Source organism: Acyrthosiphon pisum, chromosome A2 (genome assembly GCF_005508785.2).
Source record: "Acyrthosiphon pisum isolate AL4f chromosome A2, pea_aphid_22Mar2018_4r6ur, whole genome shotgun sequence".
NCBI classification, from domain to species: domain Eukaryota; kingdom Metazoa; phylum Arthropoda; class Insecta; order Hemiptera; family Aphididae; genus Acyrthosiphon; species Acyrthosiphon pisum.
In genome coordinates, this window is record NC_042495.1 from 56,894,830 (window position 1) to 56,909,387 (window position 14,558).

Below are 14,558 nucleotides of genomic sequence, written 5' to 3' on the forward strand. Positions count from 1 at the left end.
AAATATATTATAATATACAACTATTATTCATATTATATTATATATACAATAAAGTTATTGAAACCCTTAAGTTATATGTAATTATTCGTTAGAACTCTGAACATCGCACAATGATCGCACAATGAATATTATGAGAATACATTTCTGTACTAAAAATGAAGTACTCACAGTCACTTATTTCATCATTTCATCTCTTTGAACTTTTACGTGACCGTTCTTAAAAATACATTCTGTTAAATACGTCTAGCCTTTTTTCCCGGAATCATAAATTATGAGATTTTATGTTACAAATTGTCATAATACAACTGTGATAATGCAGCGTTGTGGCTAGACTTCAAAGGCGCACCGCTCTCGTCTTTATATTATTATGTTATGGCCTTTATTTATATTTATTACAATTCATAGCGACGACCAACAATGTACGAATTTATATTTTAAAAGTCCCATTCTATAGTACGATATTCAACGCTTTAAGAGAAACAACAATTTTAAATATTTTGCTGTTAGGTACATTGTTGTTTTGCCTGCATAATGGTGAAACGAGAATTCATTTCGTGAAAGTTGTGTCAACGCTATATTATTTTTTTCCGTTATATACTCCTTTTTTTATTTTCGTCTTAACGCTGACCAGCAATTATTCATAATGATAAAGATCAATTACCTTTTACTTCAGAAATGTTCATTGCAAATATTTGATTTAGTAACCGATGTATGCGCTGCAGTACCTACCTATATAATGACTGTCGCATAGAATATTATACAATATAGTACCTACTATATTTGTCGAGTCTTACGGTATATGAGAACGAAATGCAAATATTTGAAAACTCGATAGTGGTGGATTCACTGGAAAAGATCAGTTCCTATGACGTTGTTGGTTCAATACAACCTTTGAACAATATAAATGTATTTGCATAGAACATATAATAGTGTAATACTATATACGTAAACTAGATACGTTCAATAGTCTGAAGATTTCTCTGGCGGCGTAAGTATTAGGTTATTTCAAGTTAACAATTTTAATTTCATTGTTATTAAAATTATTAAATACAGAGATCAAACCCCCGTAAATATACCACTGATGGTAGCCTAGTCATGCGATGCTTAGAAACATGACTGCTGTCGTCAATAATAAAGCGTGTTAAGGAGTGACGATTGATTATAATATTTTATAATAGTCTTAAAATAATAACACATTTTTTCGAAATAAACTTAATATCATTCCAATAGTCATTAACGATATACTTTTATTATAGAAATCATTACGTTTTAGAACATACAATACAATATTATTCGATAATGAAAATGCTATTTCATTATAATAGGTACGCTATTTTTTTAATTGTCACACATTTTTTTGGAAACAGTTTGGGGAAGATTATAATATTATATTTCGTAATAAACGTAGTGTTAACACTTTGGTACAATAATAATAACAGTAATAATGTATAGGTATTGATGTACGATAAAAAAAAATGTATTTGTTTGACAGTCACAATATTATTTTACAGTATATAATATTATGATTAAGTATAATAATATTATGATAGTCATAACGTATTCATATCGTTTTATTAGGAGTACCTATTTAATTAAATTCGAAGAATTAAAAATAAAAAATAAAAGGAAAAAGAAAAAAAATAACCAGAAATTACAAACGAAAAACAAGTCAACACAAAATACATTCACCTATTAACCTATAACATAAATGATGACAAAAATAAAAATAATTTTTTTGACAATAATAATAAATGTTAATTTTAAAAACAAAATGTGTGATGTGCGTTTTTAAGACATAATTATTATCATTATTATTATCATAGAAAATATTGAGATTAAGTTACACGTTTACAAAAGTATTACACAGATTTTCCGTGTTTTAAATCCCCAGAATTTAGCAAAAAAGCGCATGTCAAAATTTGGCTAATTGTTTTACATCTAAATTAAGCTTTTAATTAGCAAAATAATAATAATAATAATAATGATAATGATAATGATGTTTTTTATTGTATTGAAAATACTTATGAAAAAAAAAGTAATTATCAAAATAATATCAAATCATTCTACAAATAAAACTATTCACGTTATCTGTTAAATGAAGTTTAAATACATTTAAACAAATGAAGAACATATTATTATAACGTGTATGTGTATAGTTATTTCTGTTTAGAATATACAATGTACATCAAGATTATAATAGGTACACACTTTTCCATATAATAATAAACTTAGAAATAAAATTAATAATAGTTCAGTTGTTTAAATTATTTTTCAATTAATATTATAAATAAATAAACACGTCCGAATGAATAATAATTTACATAATTTTTCCGTTAAATGGAGCAGATCATTATTATATATATTTTTAGACTTGATTATTATATAATTATATATTTTTACGAGTGGAAGAATTTTAAGCAACGGTTAGTTTTTGTTGTTAAGTAGGTACGACCAAAGAGATTCGTCGATTGTAGTTATAAAAATGCTAATAAAAAACTTATTGCGTTTGACTAGAGAGAAACCATATTTTTTTGATTAAGATACAAGTTGTAGCACAGTTTTGTTCAATTTTTAAAGTTAATGTACCTTCAAAGAAATTTTAAAAATACGGAAGTTATTTTTTCAATACTATCTCATATTTGGCACTTTTAACAGAGAAATAAACATCAATCAAAGAGGATTATTTTAACCAAATAAACACTTAAAAAATGATTATCTAAATATTAGTAACTCAAAAATAACATTACCAAACTAAAGCATAACGCAATTCGCAAAAATTGTAATATTATAATGAAGAATATCAGTACAATGGCAGTGATTTTTCGTTATACTTATTAAAAAAAAATATATAATAATAAAAATAATAATAATAATAATAATAACAAGAAGAAGAAGAATAAGATGAAGAATGAAGAAAAAAATATACAAACTACATTTGAACAGCATAAAATACTTGATATCATATAATAATAGTTATCTGCACAGATTACCGTATGCCTACTAACTGTGGACCACACATTGTTTAACGCAGTCCATCGTATTAATGTGACTCGAAATCATCATATTTTATTTTCATTTATCATATTATTATTGTGGAAGCATATTTTATGTATCAGAAACATTTTATTTCCCCTATTAAATCGGACTTAACATGTATTATAGAGCGGAGCACCGAACATTACATATTATTTTATGCGGATGGATCAAGGCCCGAACACTTAAAATATGTAACAGACCCTGCAGAATGTTATCGTATAGGGTGAACTGAGCGACATAGGATCGCACGGGTAGGCGCCATGCCCAATTAAGCTTAGACTAATAATAATAGTTGTAAAAAAGGCAAAGATGGTCAACACAAATATGCATGATATGTACCACATATACATCAGTTAGAAATAAGTGGAAAACGGTTTGAAATAAACTGTAAAGTGACCATACATAGTATAATATATTATATCCCTTTACGATTCGTTTCAATAGGTGGATAATATATGTTTTATATTTACATTTAATATTAATTTTTAGAAGTGTTAAGCTTATAGATACCGAAAATCAAAAATGAACCATAAGCGTCGAGATTTGGTCAATGAAAATAAATAAATCAATATAGATTCCATTATTGGTTTTTTTTTTTTTTTTGTTGTTTGTTCAACAGTACTGCGCTGGGAAGACCATAAATTATTTATGTTCCATTTGTCAATAATCAGCGTATTGTATATAGGTAATAATACAAAGTTTCGAGAATTTCGTGCGAATGTTATCGCAACCGCCGACTTGCATATTTATATAGTCCAAATATCTTGTATTCATTTTGTCAGTCTACGATGCGAAAATTCGATGATCATTTTTCTCAATGTGGCCCTGAAAGAAAATAAGTTCTACGTTACAATAATGACATGGATATTACAATGTGATAGATTTTAATTGGGAAGATATACTGTGTATTTTGGGCTGTGGCGGTCAAATGGGAGGGGTGGCTGATTTTTTTACATACGCTATTTGATAGTTAAAAATACAATTTTTGGTTACCTTTTAAAACCTATATCTAAGTTATTATGAATATTAAAAAATAGGTCATGGGGTTGATCTATCTCCCTCATCATCGGCTCCCTCTCCGTTTGACCACTGTACAGTGTAAACAATTTAAATTAAAACGAGTCAGGCACACTGTATAGTACATAAATACGCATCAAATAAAAAATGAACGTATTCTAGGTGAAGACTTCCGCTTTTTGCAAAACGTGCATGTTACCACTGTACCGATCATGAAGGGTAGAAAACGATCAACGATCGCAGGATATCGAGAACAGATCAGAGAAAAAGTTATCTACGAGGACTGCGCGAACGAAGGTTTTCCATGATACTTATTGTAGATTTCTCGAAAAGTGCAACTAGCGCGCATTAATGTATATTATAACGCGGAGTCGTAAACTGAAGAAAAATGATCATATCGAAGACGGTGATTATAATATGATTTCTGCGTATATGACACTATATATTATAGTAATTTCAACGAAGAACCCACAATAATAGTATATTAATTATTGTCTTTTTGAACAAAGAAAAGAAAAATGTTTTTTAATCGTTCGAAATAGTTTTGAATGTTATGAGAATCGTAATTTTTGTAGTCATATCCTATAGGTACATTATTTACCCGAGAAGGACGTGGCAAGTATTTCGACGGGCAAGGAACCACGGCGGTGCGCCAGGAACGAGTCCATCGACTGGCCGGTGGACAGCAACACGTCCGGTCCGCCGGAGCTCCGTCGCTTCATTGACTTTCTGCGCCGTCTTCGGCTGCCCGGGCGGCTTCCGTCCGAACCTCTTCGCTCTGCAATCACACCATCCAGTCGCAAGTTTTATATAAATTGTGGCAGACCAATCACGGGCGCGGCAAAACAACATAACAATATCATAATAATTGTATCGTTGCGTATTCGAGATTATTTATTGTGGGGGGAGGAGTGGAAATTATATTTTAAAATCCCTAAAATATGATCTCGAGAGAAATTTGACAGGCCAGACTTTTTAAAATTTTCCTATAGGTAGGTACTAAATTACTATTTAAATATTTTATAAAATGAAATAAATATTTATTTTATGTTTTTGATTTTGAATAATATTTTGTATATGAGGTACCTATTTATAATATCATTCACAACCAGGTATATTGATTAATAAATACTTAACAGCTCTGAAATTTTAAGATCAAAATATAAAATTCACCGAAATTAAGGCAATTGGTATGATATATACATTTTCGATTGTAGGGGGACTCCTCATTCTCAAATACGCCACATTTATGTATACATAATTATCATACAACTAGGTAGAATACAAATTATAAACGCAGTCGTTGTATATTATTGTACAACAACTGAATTTCGCTTTTAAAAAACCCTTTTTTTTGTTACCTTCAAAACTGATGTTAAAACTTTTAGCATTAAAAAAAAAACAAAAACAAAAACAAAACAACAAAAAAAAGAATTGTAAATTTTACAACGATATCGTTACTGGACTATCCTAAAGTATCGTTTCGAAACTGTCCATAATACGAATTACGCGTCATACAGACGATCTATAATAATTCTATATAATAATTATCTAAGAACGTGAATAATTACAATCAAATAATACCACCCATGCTATTCACTTAAATAGTATTGTTATTATTTTTATTTCATCTGATTGATCAAATTGATGGTTTAAAAAGCGAACAAATGAGAAATGCGACAGAATCATTTATAATAAATTTAAATCATTAACCAATCATGGTTAATCAATCTAATCACTAGTTATGAATATTTTTCTATCGCAAATTTTAAAATATTAGATATTTATGTTTATGTGTACTTAATTTTTAAAAGAACAATAGAAATTTAAATTAAATTTATCTAGTTAATACGAATTGAGTTTTAATAATATTGTAATAATATTTAGTGATCACTTCGAACGACAACAGTTCATTTGGTTCAAAGATATTATTAAATTCATCGATCTAATAAAAAAAAAATACGAAAATTGCTAAATAAGCAAAAATAAATACATTAATAAAGAACAGTCTAAGATTAACTTATATAAATTGTTAATATGTCATTAAAAAGCAAAGCGTATTGACTGACAAAAACCCATATTTAATTCATATTATGTTGTTATTGGTAATTTCAAGTGTATTGTTATATGCTAGTAATATGATAGTGTGTGGATGCTTTTTTTCTTTTCTTTCTAATAATCGATGATCGTCTCACCTGGCCGGGAAGGAGAAACAAGAGGCGAGCTCGATAATCCAATATTGGAATCATACGGTAGCGATGAACGTCTCGCGCCTTGCTTCGGGCTATTTGTGCTCAGTGGCCCTGTGGCCACCACCTTAAAAAGGGCACCTGCGATAGAAAGCCATGCATTAACCACAAGTGCACAAGTACGTTGACATAAAAGCGCTGTGACTGCGGTCATTCACAAATAAAACAATTATGGTAAAAATGTTAAAAAGAAAATTAAAAAAAATAATTTATGTAAAATGTTATAAAAAAATTAATAAAAGTAATTGAAAAAAAAATACAATTTTTTAAAATACGAATAAAATTTGTTTACTCTGTTTGGAAAAATCTGACGGCACAGACCCGCGCCTTGGAATGGTCGCTTCTTGGCCCTTGCCGGGTGTCGGGTGTCCTGTATTGTCGCCGTTCCCATTGCCAACCGGTGCTGAACCTCGGCGTCTTGTCAAAATCTGTTTGGTAAAAAACGAAAGACAGTTTATAATTTATATACACGTTCAGACTGATATTAGGCTGGCGTAGAGTCTTCACTGTAGACCATTACTGGTGGTGCATCTACGGATAAACCGGGGGGCGAGGACACAGACAAAATGGGTGGACCATATTATTTGATGAACATAACCACGGCGGTATATTATTTCGAACTGGTATTCGTACAACTGCAGGATTCGTGATAAATACAGTGGATTATTTGGGGTGCACGACGATAAATAACTAGGTATATTAATTTGCGTGGGTACTTTAGGGATTTACAAAAAATGTAATTATTCATATACATACATACACTATAATAATATGATGTATGTTGGAACAATAAATAAATATTAGTAATAGTAGTAGGTATAGTAATATTAGACAATAATACTATGTACAAAAAATAAGTCATCAATTATTATTTAAAAAGAGAAAATCGTTGAGTGTCGCATCGGAAGAACCTATTATAGGACCTATAAGAAATTACATTGTCATTAAGTAGTGACCACCACCTGAAAATTGAATCCAATGCTATAGTCTATAATCTACAGCAAAATATTTATTTGATAATATTTTCAAGGCCAAAACAGATTGATTCTAATATAATATTCTTACGAAAAACAATGTAGTAAAAAACTTACTACTTAACAAAAGTAATATTATTTGTTTGTTCAAATAAATAGTTGATTTTACATTTTACTATTTCAATATTTATCATTGTATGTACAATGTACATCTAAATCAAATTCATTATGAACTTTTTGAGTTATGGTATGCAATCAGGATTTTAGTTAAGACCGTAGATTTCTACAAATCGACTAAAATAAGGAATTAAACATTAAACATCAAAATTAACGATTACAAGCCCCCGTTCCAAACACGGAAATTGAAAATAATATAATTAGAGGTCGATGACAATACACTAAAGTTCATTATATAAATAACCAGAAAATATATTACACAAGGTGATTCTTATGAATGTGAACACTTATATTTTTGAAAAGTGTTTACGTAATATAAAGTCATTATAAAATAACAAGTTCTACTGATTTATGTCGTAATAGTTTAACCTTAAAGCAAAATATTTATTTGAAAATTTCAATGTAAAAAATCGATTCATTTGAGAAGTTAATTAGTTATAAATAGGTATTTAAAGTATGGGGGAGTGAAATAGCGGAACACCATTTTCGGGGCACCCATTTGAAGTTTGTACAAGCGGTTCAGGGATAGGTACCACTCAACATGTTGGACCACTAATCTTTTCTCAGAAAAATATTCTGCTATGGAATATTAAATCAAAAATGTAGGCTGTTATATAAATTATGTAATTCAAAAAAGTGAGAAACTTAAAATACGAATATGATAAAAAAAACTAACTAACCTGGTTCACGTGATTGCTGTTACGCCTGATTTCCGCGTTGGTCCGTGCTGCCGGGTCGACGTTTTCCTTCTCCTTGTTGGATGAAAACCTGGCCAACTTAAACGCACGGTCAGTGTCCAGGATCGAGTCTCGCTTCGTGCCATTTCCTCCAGCGCCGTGGCCACCCCCTCCACCACCGCCCGCCGACGGACAACCCTCGCTACTGGTCGAACCGGTCCGGCTGGACGCCGTGGACACAGCAGACGTGCCGCCGCTGGACGACGAACACGGTGCAGCGGTGTCTCCACCGGTGGACAGGTATCGGGCCCGGACGTACGGCTGAATTGGTGGGAACGTCTGCTGCCTGGTCAGGCCTCTGGAGCATCCGGACGTCGCCTGGTGCCCGAGGACCGGTGACGTGACGCCGTGTATGACGTTGCACAGCCGGCTGGCGTCGGCTGTATTGGTAATGGTCGCTATGCTGGGTTCGGGTATCAGGTTCTCGGCACTCACCGGCCGGTCGTCCATATGACTGCCACCGCAACCGTCCGACGAACGTTGCAGCCCACTGCTCCTCGACGAGCCCACCGATATGCTCAGGCCCTCCTCCTCCTCTTCCAGGTAAGGGATCTGGCCCAGCGTGAAACGTCGCCTGTTTTCCACTTGCACCAGCAACGTCGAGGGCAGTGCGCCCTGCAAGCTTTCCCGGCGCAGTATCGTGCACGGCAGCGCGTGGCCGGTGACCCGGGCCAGGTTCAGTGGTACCGAGTGTCGACGGCCCATCTTGTCCACGGTCTCCAGCACGACGGCCGGAAGCGAGCCCCGGCGGTTCTGCTGCTGTGGCGTGTCCTGTTCATTTTCCTGTTCCAGCATCATGTCATCGGCGTCCGCAATCAGTTGCTGTTCATCGCTGCTCTCGCGTTCCCGGAGCTCTTCCCACTGCTGTTGGTTCTTCCTCAGGTTTTCCATCATCGAGTGCGACAGCTTGGTGTCCAAAAACTTGTGCCACAAATTGAAAAGCGGCAACACCATGAACTTGAAGAACACTAATGAAAATAATAAAATTAACTATAATAATATAATGATTTTGGCAAATGAGTAGGTATATTACTCAAAAATATTTCTATTATCTATTACAATATAGAAACTATGGATGAGGCAATATTTTCCGAAAATCTATACTCAAATTGATTTACGGGCTAAACCAAATGATAATATACAAATATAAAGTCAAATAATAATTTCAAAACTAATACAATTACAGTACGGTGTGGTTTACTTTAGTATAAAATGTCAAATTATGCATTGTAACATAAAATTATATTTTACTCGATAAAGACTGTTATTATTATTCATTACCTATGTCAATTAATATTAAGACCTATATTATAATAAAACTATAATAAGTACCTAATCTAAATGTATTAATCCACGTATTGATTCACCAATTTATTTAAATGTAATGGCATCATAATAATATAGCGTGTACAATCATTTATTACTCGTTAATATACTGTTTTTTTAATCTGTATAACGTTATACACGTGCGTATTAAGGGTGAATAATTGGACGATATATAATGCACGAATATACTCAAATGCAGTAGAGACACTAAATGCTTATCCTATAGGTTATAGGTTATTTAGATGAAATCAAAAATATATATCGTGTGTTCAAATAAATAAAAAAAATACGTTCCATGCGCATTTATACAAACAAACATACTGTTGACACTATGGACATATGGCTGTTTTTAGACTAAACGCATATATTTTTCGGTCGGTGGCCATTATATTTAGCTCTCTTCAATTAAGTCCTTGGTGTGTCGGATTATCTTGAATTTGAATAAAAATAAGAATATAGTTAATTTATCTTAGGCTTATAGACTATAATATATTAAAAACTACATATTTTATGGTATTTTTTTTTATTGTGTATTATAGACGCGGTAAAACGGGTACGTATATATAATGATTTGAACACGACGGCGAATTAAAAAATGCACATACCGGTTTGAATTTTCGGCACTGTATTGTTGTATCGATCGCAGATATCGGTGACCGGCAATCCCAACTGCCTTTCATAATCGCCTTGTCTGAAAAATTCGTCACACACCTTCAAGCTCCATTTGCGACTCACGTCCCACGGCCTGCATGGGTTCGAAATGTCAGCGCACTTTAGAGCTATCTGCAGTATAAAGTGCCGCAACTCCGGGTCCTTCATGTCCAACTCGTCGTTTTCCAGATAGTTCTGTTTAATTTGTTATTAAAAAAAATGGTTAAAAACAAATTATGATACCAAGGTACACATTAATGGTTGGGTCGTATTTTCGTAGTGGTGAATTATTTATTTGTGAATTAAACATAGTATACTCAATTGTGTTGCGAAAACACAATTTATATACAAATATAAAATCCTACTACCTTTCGTATACCTACCAGCTGACACAATAGTTGATCTAAAATTAGATTAAAATTATATACATATATCAATTAAAATTAGATCAATTAACATACTTAAATCATCGTTTTTATCGTATTATATTAGAAAAGTACTTTTGAGCAAATAATATGATGGAAGAGTACAATATATTGGTATTAACTTATAAAGTGCGTTTCATTATAACTGCGACTCGACGCTAACGCACTTCGTGGCGGTTTTGTCTCGAACCAAGGGTTTTCAAACTAGGATCGAAAAAATGTGTAAAATATTTGTTATCAATTTTAAATTTGCTGCGCAACTTTACGCGATAGTTTTAGAAACCCTAATGAAAAAACACCAAAAGGCGCGTTCGCGTCGAGTCGCAGTTACAATGAAACGCACTACAGTAACATTAATAATACATATCTTTTATAGGTTTATTAACTAAAAGACGTTGTTTATCCAGGTGTTTGAGAAATGTATTCAAAGTATAAATCAATAAAAAATAAATAGATTAATAAAAGATAGAATTAATTATGCAACTACTCAATTGCATTTAAATTAAAACTTTGAAGTGTACAATAATAATAGGCACAACCAAAGCGTATTAGCGTGATGCCAACGCTGCGGTTAGACATTTTAAAATAAGAACATATATTTATTGTTTATTATATATCTCGTACTTATATGTATGCATCTAGAAAAGGACATTAAATATTCATACTCGGAGAATGTTAAATATTTTTATGGCAAAAAAGATCGTAGGAAAAAATAATAAAAGTTTTTTTTCGTCCTGTTTTCGAAATGGAATTCATGAATTAAACATGAAAAGTCGAGAGCGCATAAATGAAAAAAGTTTTCGGTGCATTTCAAATGTGTTATATATACAAAAAATAGACACTATATAATAATATAACTACACATGCAAGTTCGGGTTAAGGGAGTGGGGACGGTATTTTAAGGGTCCAACTCTTTCTACAAAATATTTTCATAATGCACACAATCAAAAGAAATTTCGAAAAATAACATGAACTATGTTTAGGTCACAAAAAATTACTAAATTATAAATGTATTATAGATACCAATGGTATTTGATAACAATATGATGAAGTTTGTAAATTAGTGAAAATGAGAGTTGTGAACAAATAACTATACTATGTAGTTCAATGTAAAAGGTATGGGTGGTATTAACATCATACATTAATATCATTATTCATTATCATAATATTTAATAATTAATTGATATTAGGTGTTTTTGACCTATTTGAGTAAAGTAACAATATTTTATGCCTATTAGTGTCTTACATTTAAAATATAAAGTTACTGCGTTGGCTGTGGCGACGTTATATTATCTTTGTTATTTAAAATTTCATAATATATATATAACTATGTGTATACTGTAATGTTACATCATTATTCATTACCTATTTTGGTAGTTTTAGTTTTTTATTAATTAATTTTAAATGGTACAAAATTATAAAACTAAATACGATTGTGAGTAGTAGTTAAAAATGTTTTAAGTGAGAAGGGTTGAAGTATGATAGTTTAAAGTGACCCACTAAGTGTCTACTGTTCTAGGGCCCATATGTATTTTTAACCCGGAATAGATATTGTTATTATTGTAATCTCCCCTCTCCACACACACACACACACACACACACACACACCCCTTTACAGAGAAACTCACGTTGAATTTCTTCAAGAATTCCGGTTGCCTTGTAATATCCGTGGCCAAGATCAGTGAACTTATCTGCGACTCGAGGTCTTGTCTTATGGGGCTTAGTTTCTCCGCTACGTGGCTTTCGAGCAGACAGCCAATCGCCGACCTCCAGTGGTGGTTCTCCAGCACTGAGGTGTTCTGAATTGACGCACATAAATACAACAGAAAACCATACGGGTTGATATATAATATTATAGCAACACACGTGAAATATCGTTTTTCAGTTGTACGAACATATCAACATAAGTATAACGTAAAATAGTATTTTATAATATAATGGATCACCTCGTAAAGAGTAGCCAAATGATTACTGGTCGCGATAAGAAACGGTTGATTGACACCGGGATGGTCGAGATCGTGAGCAACAGCCGCTATGAGAGACGCCATGATTTCGAGTGGTGTCAAGAAGTTCTTGATCTGTAGAAAAAAGTAATAGAAATTAATAATTATATCTAATACAATAATGTACGTGCTTATAATATTTTAATTCTAATAATTATTGACTATTGTAGGTACTAGCCATTACGAACGGTGCAGTGCAGGTAAAACAGTAGTTTCTGTTTTATTATTGTTAGTGTTATTGGCTATATTACGTGATAATAATATATCAATATGTGTAATTCGTTTTTCAAATTTTAATATTTCATAACACTCCTTATTAATATTATTAGTTATTATAATAATAATTATTTTGGTAATAGACGCTACTCAGCAGTGCTCGAATTGGGACAAATTAAGTAGAGGAGCTCAATCTAACGATTTAAAAACTGCGTTCCATGAGCGCAATTATTCAACACAGACCATACATAAAATAGTAGGGGTACGCAAAAAAAAAATTAGTAGGTGAGTTCCGGCCTTCTGATCACCCCCCCCCCCCCGAAATTCGAGCACTGCTGTTCAAAAAATATTTTTATTTTTTTTTTTCCACAAAACGCAATAATCGAAAAATGGAAAATATTTGACTTGTTACATTACGCCACATCAAATGAAGGACTGCGGTTTTAAAAACCTCATCACATCGTAAGACAAAATAATTAGCTTACACTTTCGGATAAAAATTCAATATTTCAATAATATTGCACATTATGACATGTCGTTTTATATTGTACGTTATACTTAAGTTTTTCATTTATCCGAAATAATATAAATTATTATGATTTGGCGTGATTTATCAAAGATAGGTACCGAGTTAAATGTACGCGCTCGTCTGAAACAAGTATTTATTTAAATATGTATTATAAATTATGATGTTTCATTATGAAGTAAAAGTGTTTAAGAAAATTGTTTTTATTTTATTTTCATAAACATAATACCCTATTATATTACATAGGTATACTCGTACAACGTATTATAGTATACTACGACTGCCGATGAAACGGAACGTTAAACTTGTTGAGTTAAAAAGTATACAAAAGATTAACAAACTTTTTAGTTTTAAAAGAACTAAATAAACGGAGAACAATGCATTGTAAGAAATGTTTTGATTGACTTTAATACTTTTCCGTTAAGTTATTGTGTTACGATTGTTTTGGTTAGATATTATATTATTCGTGAATGCCACACCATTATGTTTGTATTTTCATAGGTACTAATAAAACAAACAAACACAGATATTAAATTTAATTCTATACTAAGTTTCATTTTAATGTGAACTGATTATTGTTATAATAAATCATTTAAATATGTATCGAATAATAATAATGGGAATAAAGATGATAGTCTACATATTTTTTCACTTATAAATTATAATACTATAATAATATATAGTAATTATTATTTCAGTTATTAATTTGTTTATCATTTTAATTGGTAGTATTTTTTCTCTTCACAAATAGGTTAATAATTAAAGCATTTTGTGTTATGAAAATATGTACAATATAAATATACACATTTGTTTATAACTTATTCACTTATTTTTGTAATTTATGTTTTCGTCACACCAAAATTCAATGCGATTAAATAATTGTACACGATTGTTTATCTCTCGAATCGTTGTATATTTGAATAAAGTTTTAAAAAAGTGCTTGCAAACAAGTTTGTATACTAAAAAAAAAATAAAGAAATAAAATAAAAGTAATAAAAACAATTCAGTCACGCGTCGACAAATCGTTAAATGGCGGAAATATTAAATATTTTTGTGGTAAACAGTGCTATATGTCATGTACTCGTATTTAGGTGTCCACAAACGAATCGTAAAATAGTCTAAAATTAAACGCGTAAAGGTTGCAAGTGAAATTAAAATATTATAATAATAATAACAACGGACGATTACACGCCGCGCCGCAGCGGTCCGTCAGAAATAATT

General features: G+C 31.5%; 1 protein-coding gene across 7 annotated transcripts in view; it reads right to left on the minus strand.

The window, feature by feature from the left end:
* Window positions 1-3,609: 3,609 nt before the first annotated feature.
* LOC100160807 (high affinity cAMP-specific 3',5'-cyclic phosphodiesterase 7A) overlaps window positions 3,610-14,558 on the minus strand; it is a 136,750-nt gene continuing 125,801 nt past the window's right edge. For 6 of the 7 annotated variants that reach the window (XM_008191703.3, XM_029490426.1, XM_008191704.3 and 3 more), the window contains 8 exons: window positions 12,539-12,670; window positions 12,221-12,391; window positions 10,122-10,362; window positions 8,134-9,158; window positions 6,595-6,730; window positions 6,249-6,383; window positions 4,655-4,831; window positions 3,610-3,861 (listed from right to left, as the gene is read on the minus strand). In XM_008191703.3, the coding sequence (XP_008189925.1) occupies window positions 3,851-3,861; window positions 4,655-4,831; window positions 6,249-6,383; window positions 6,595-6,730; window positions 8,134-9,158; window positions 10,122-10,362; window positions 12,221-12,391; window positions 12,539-12,670 (2,028 nt within the window). In that variant the 3' untranslated portion in view covers window positions 3,610-3,850. The remainder of the gene's footprint in view (window positions 3,862-4,654; window positions 4,832-6,248; window positions 6,384-6,594; window positions 6,731-8,133; window positions 9,159-10,121; window positions 10,363-12,220; window positions 12,392-12,538; window positions 12,671-14,558) is intronic. The other variant, XM_003240910.4, reaches the window with a different exon arrangement.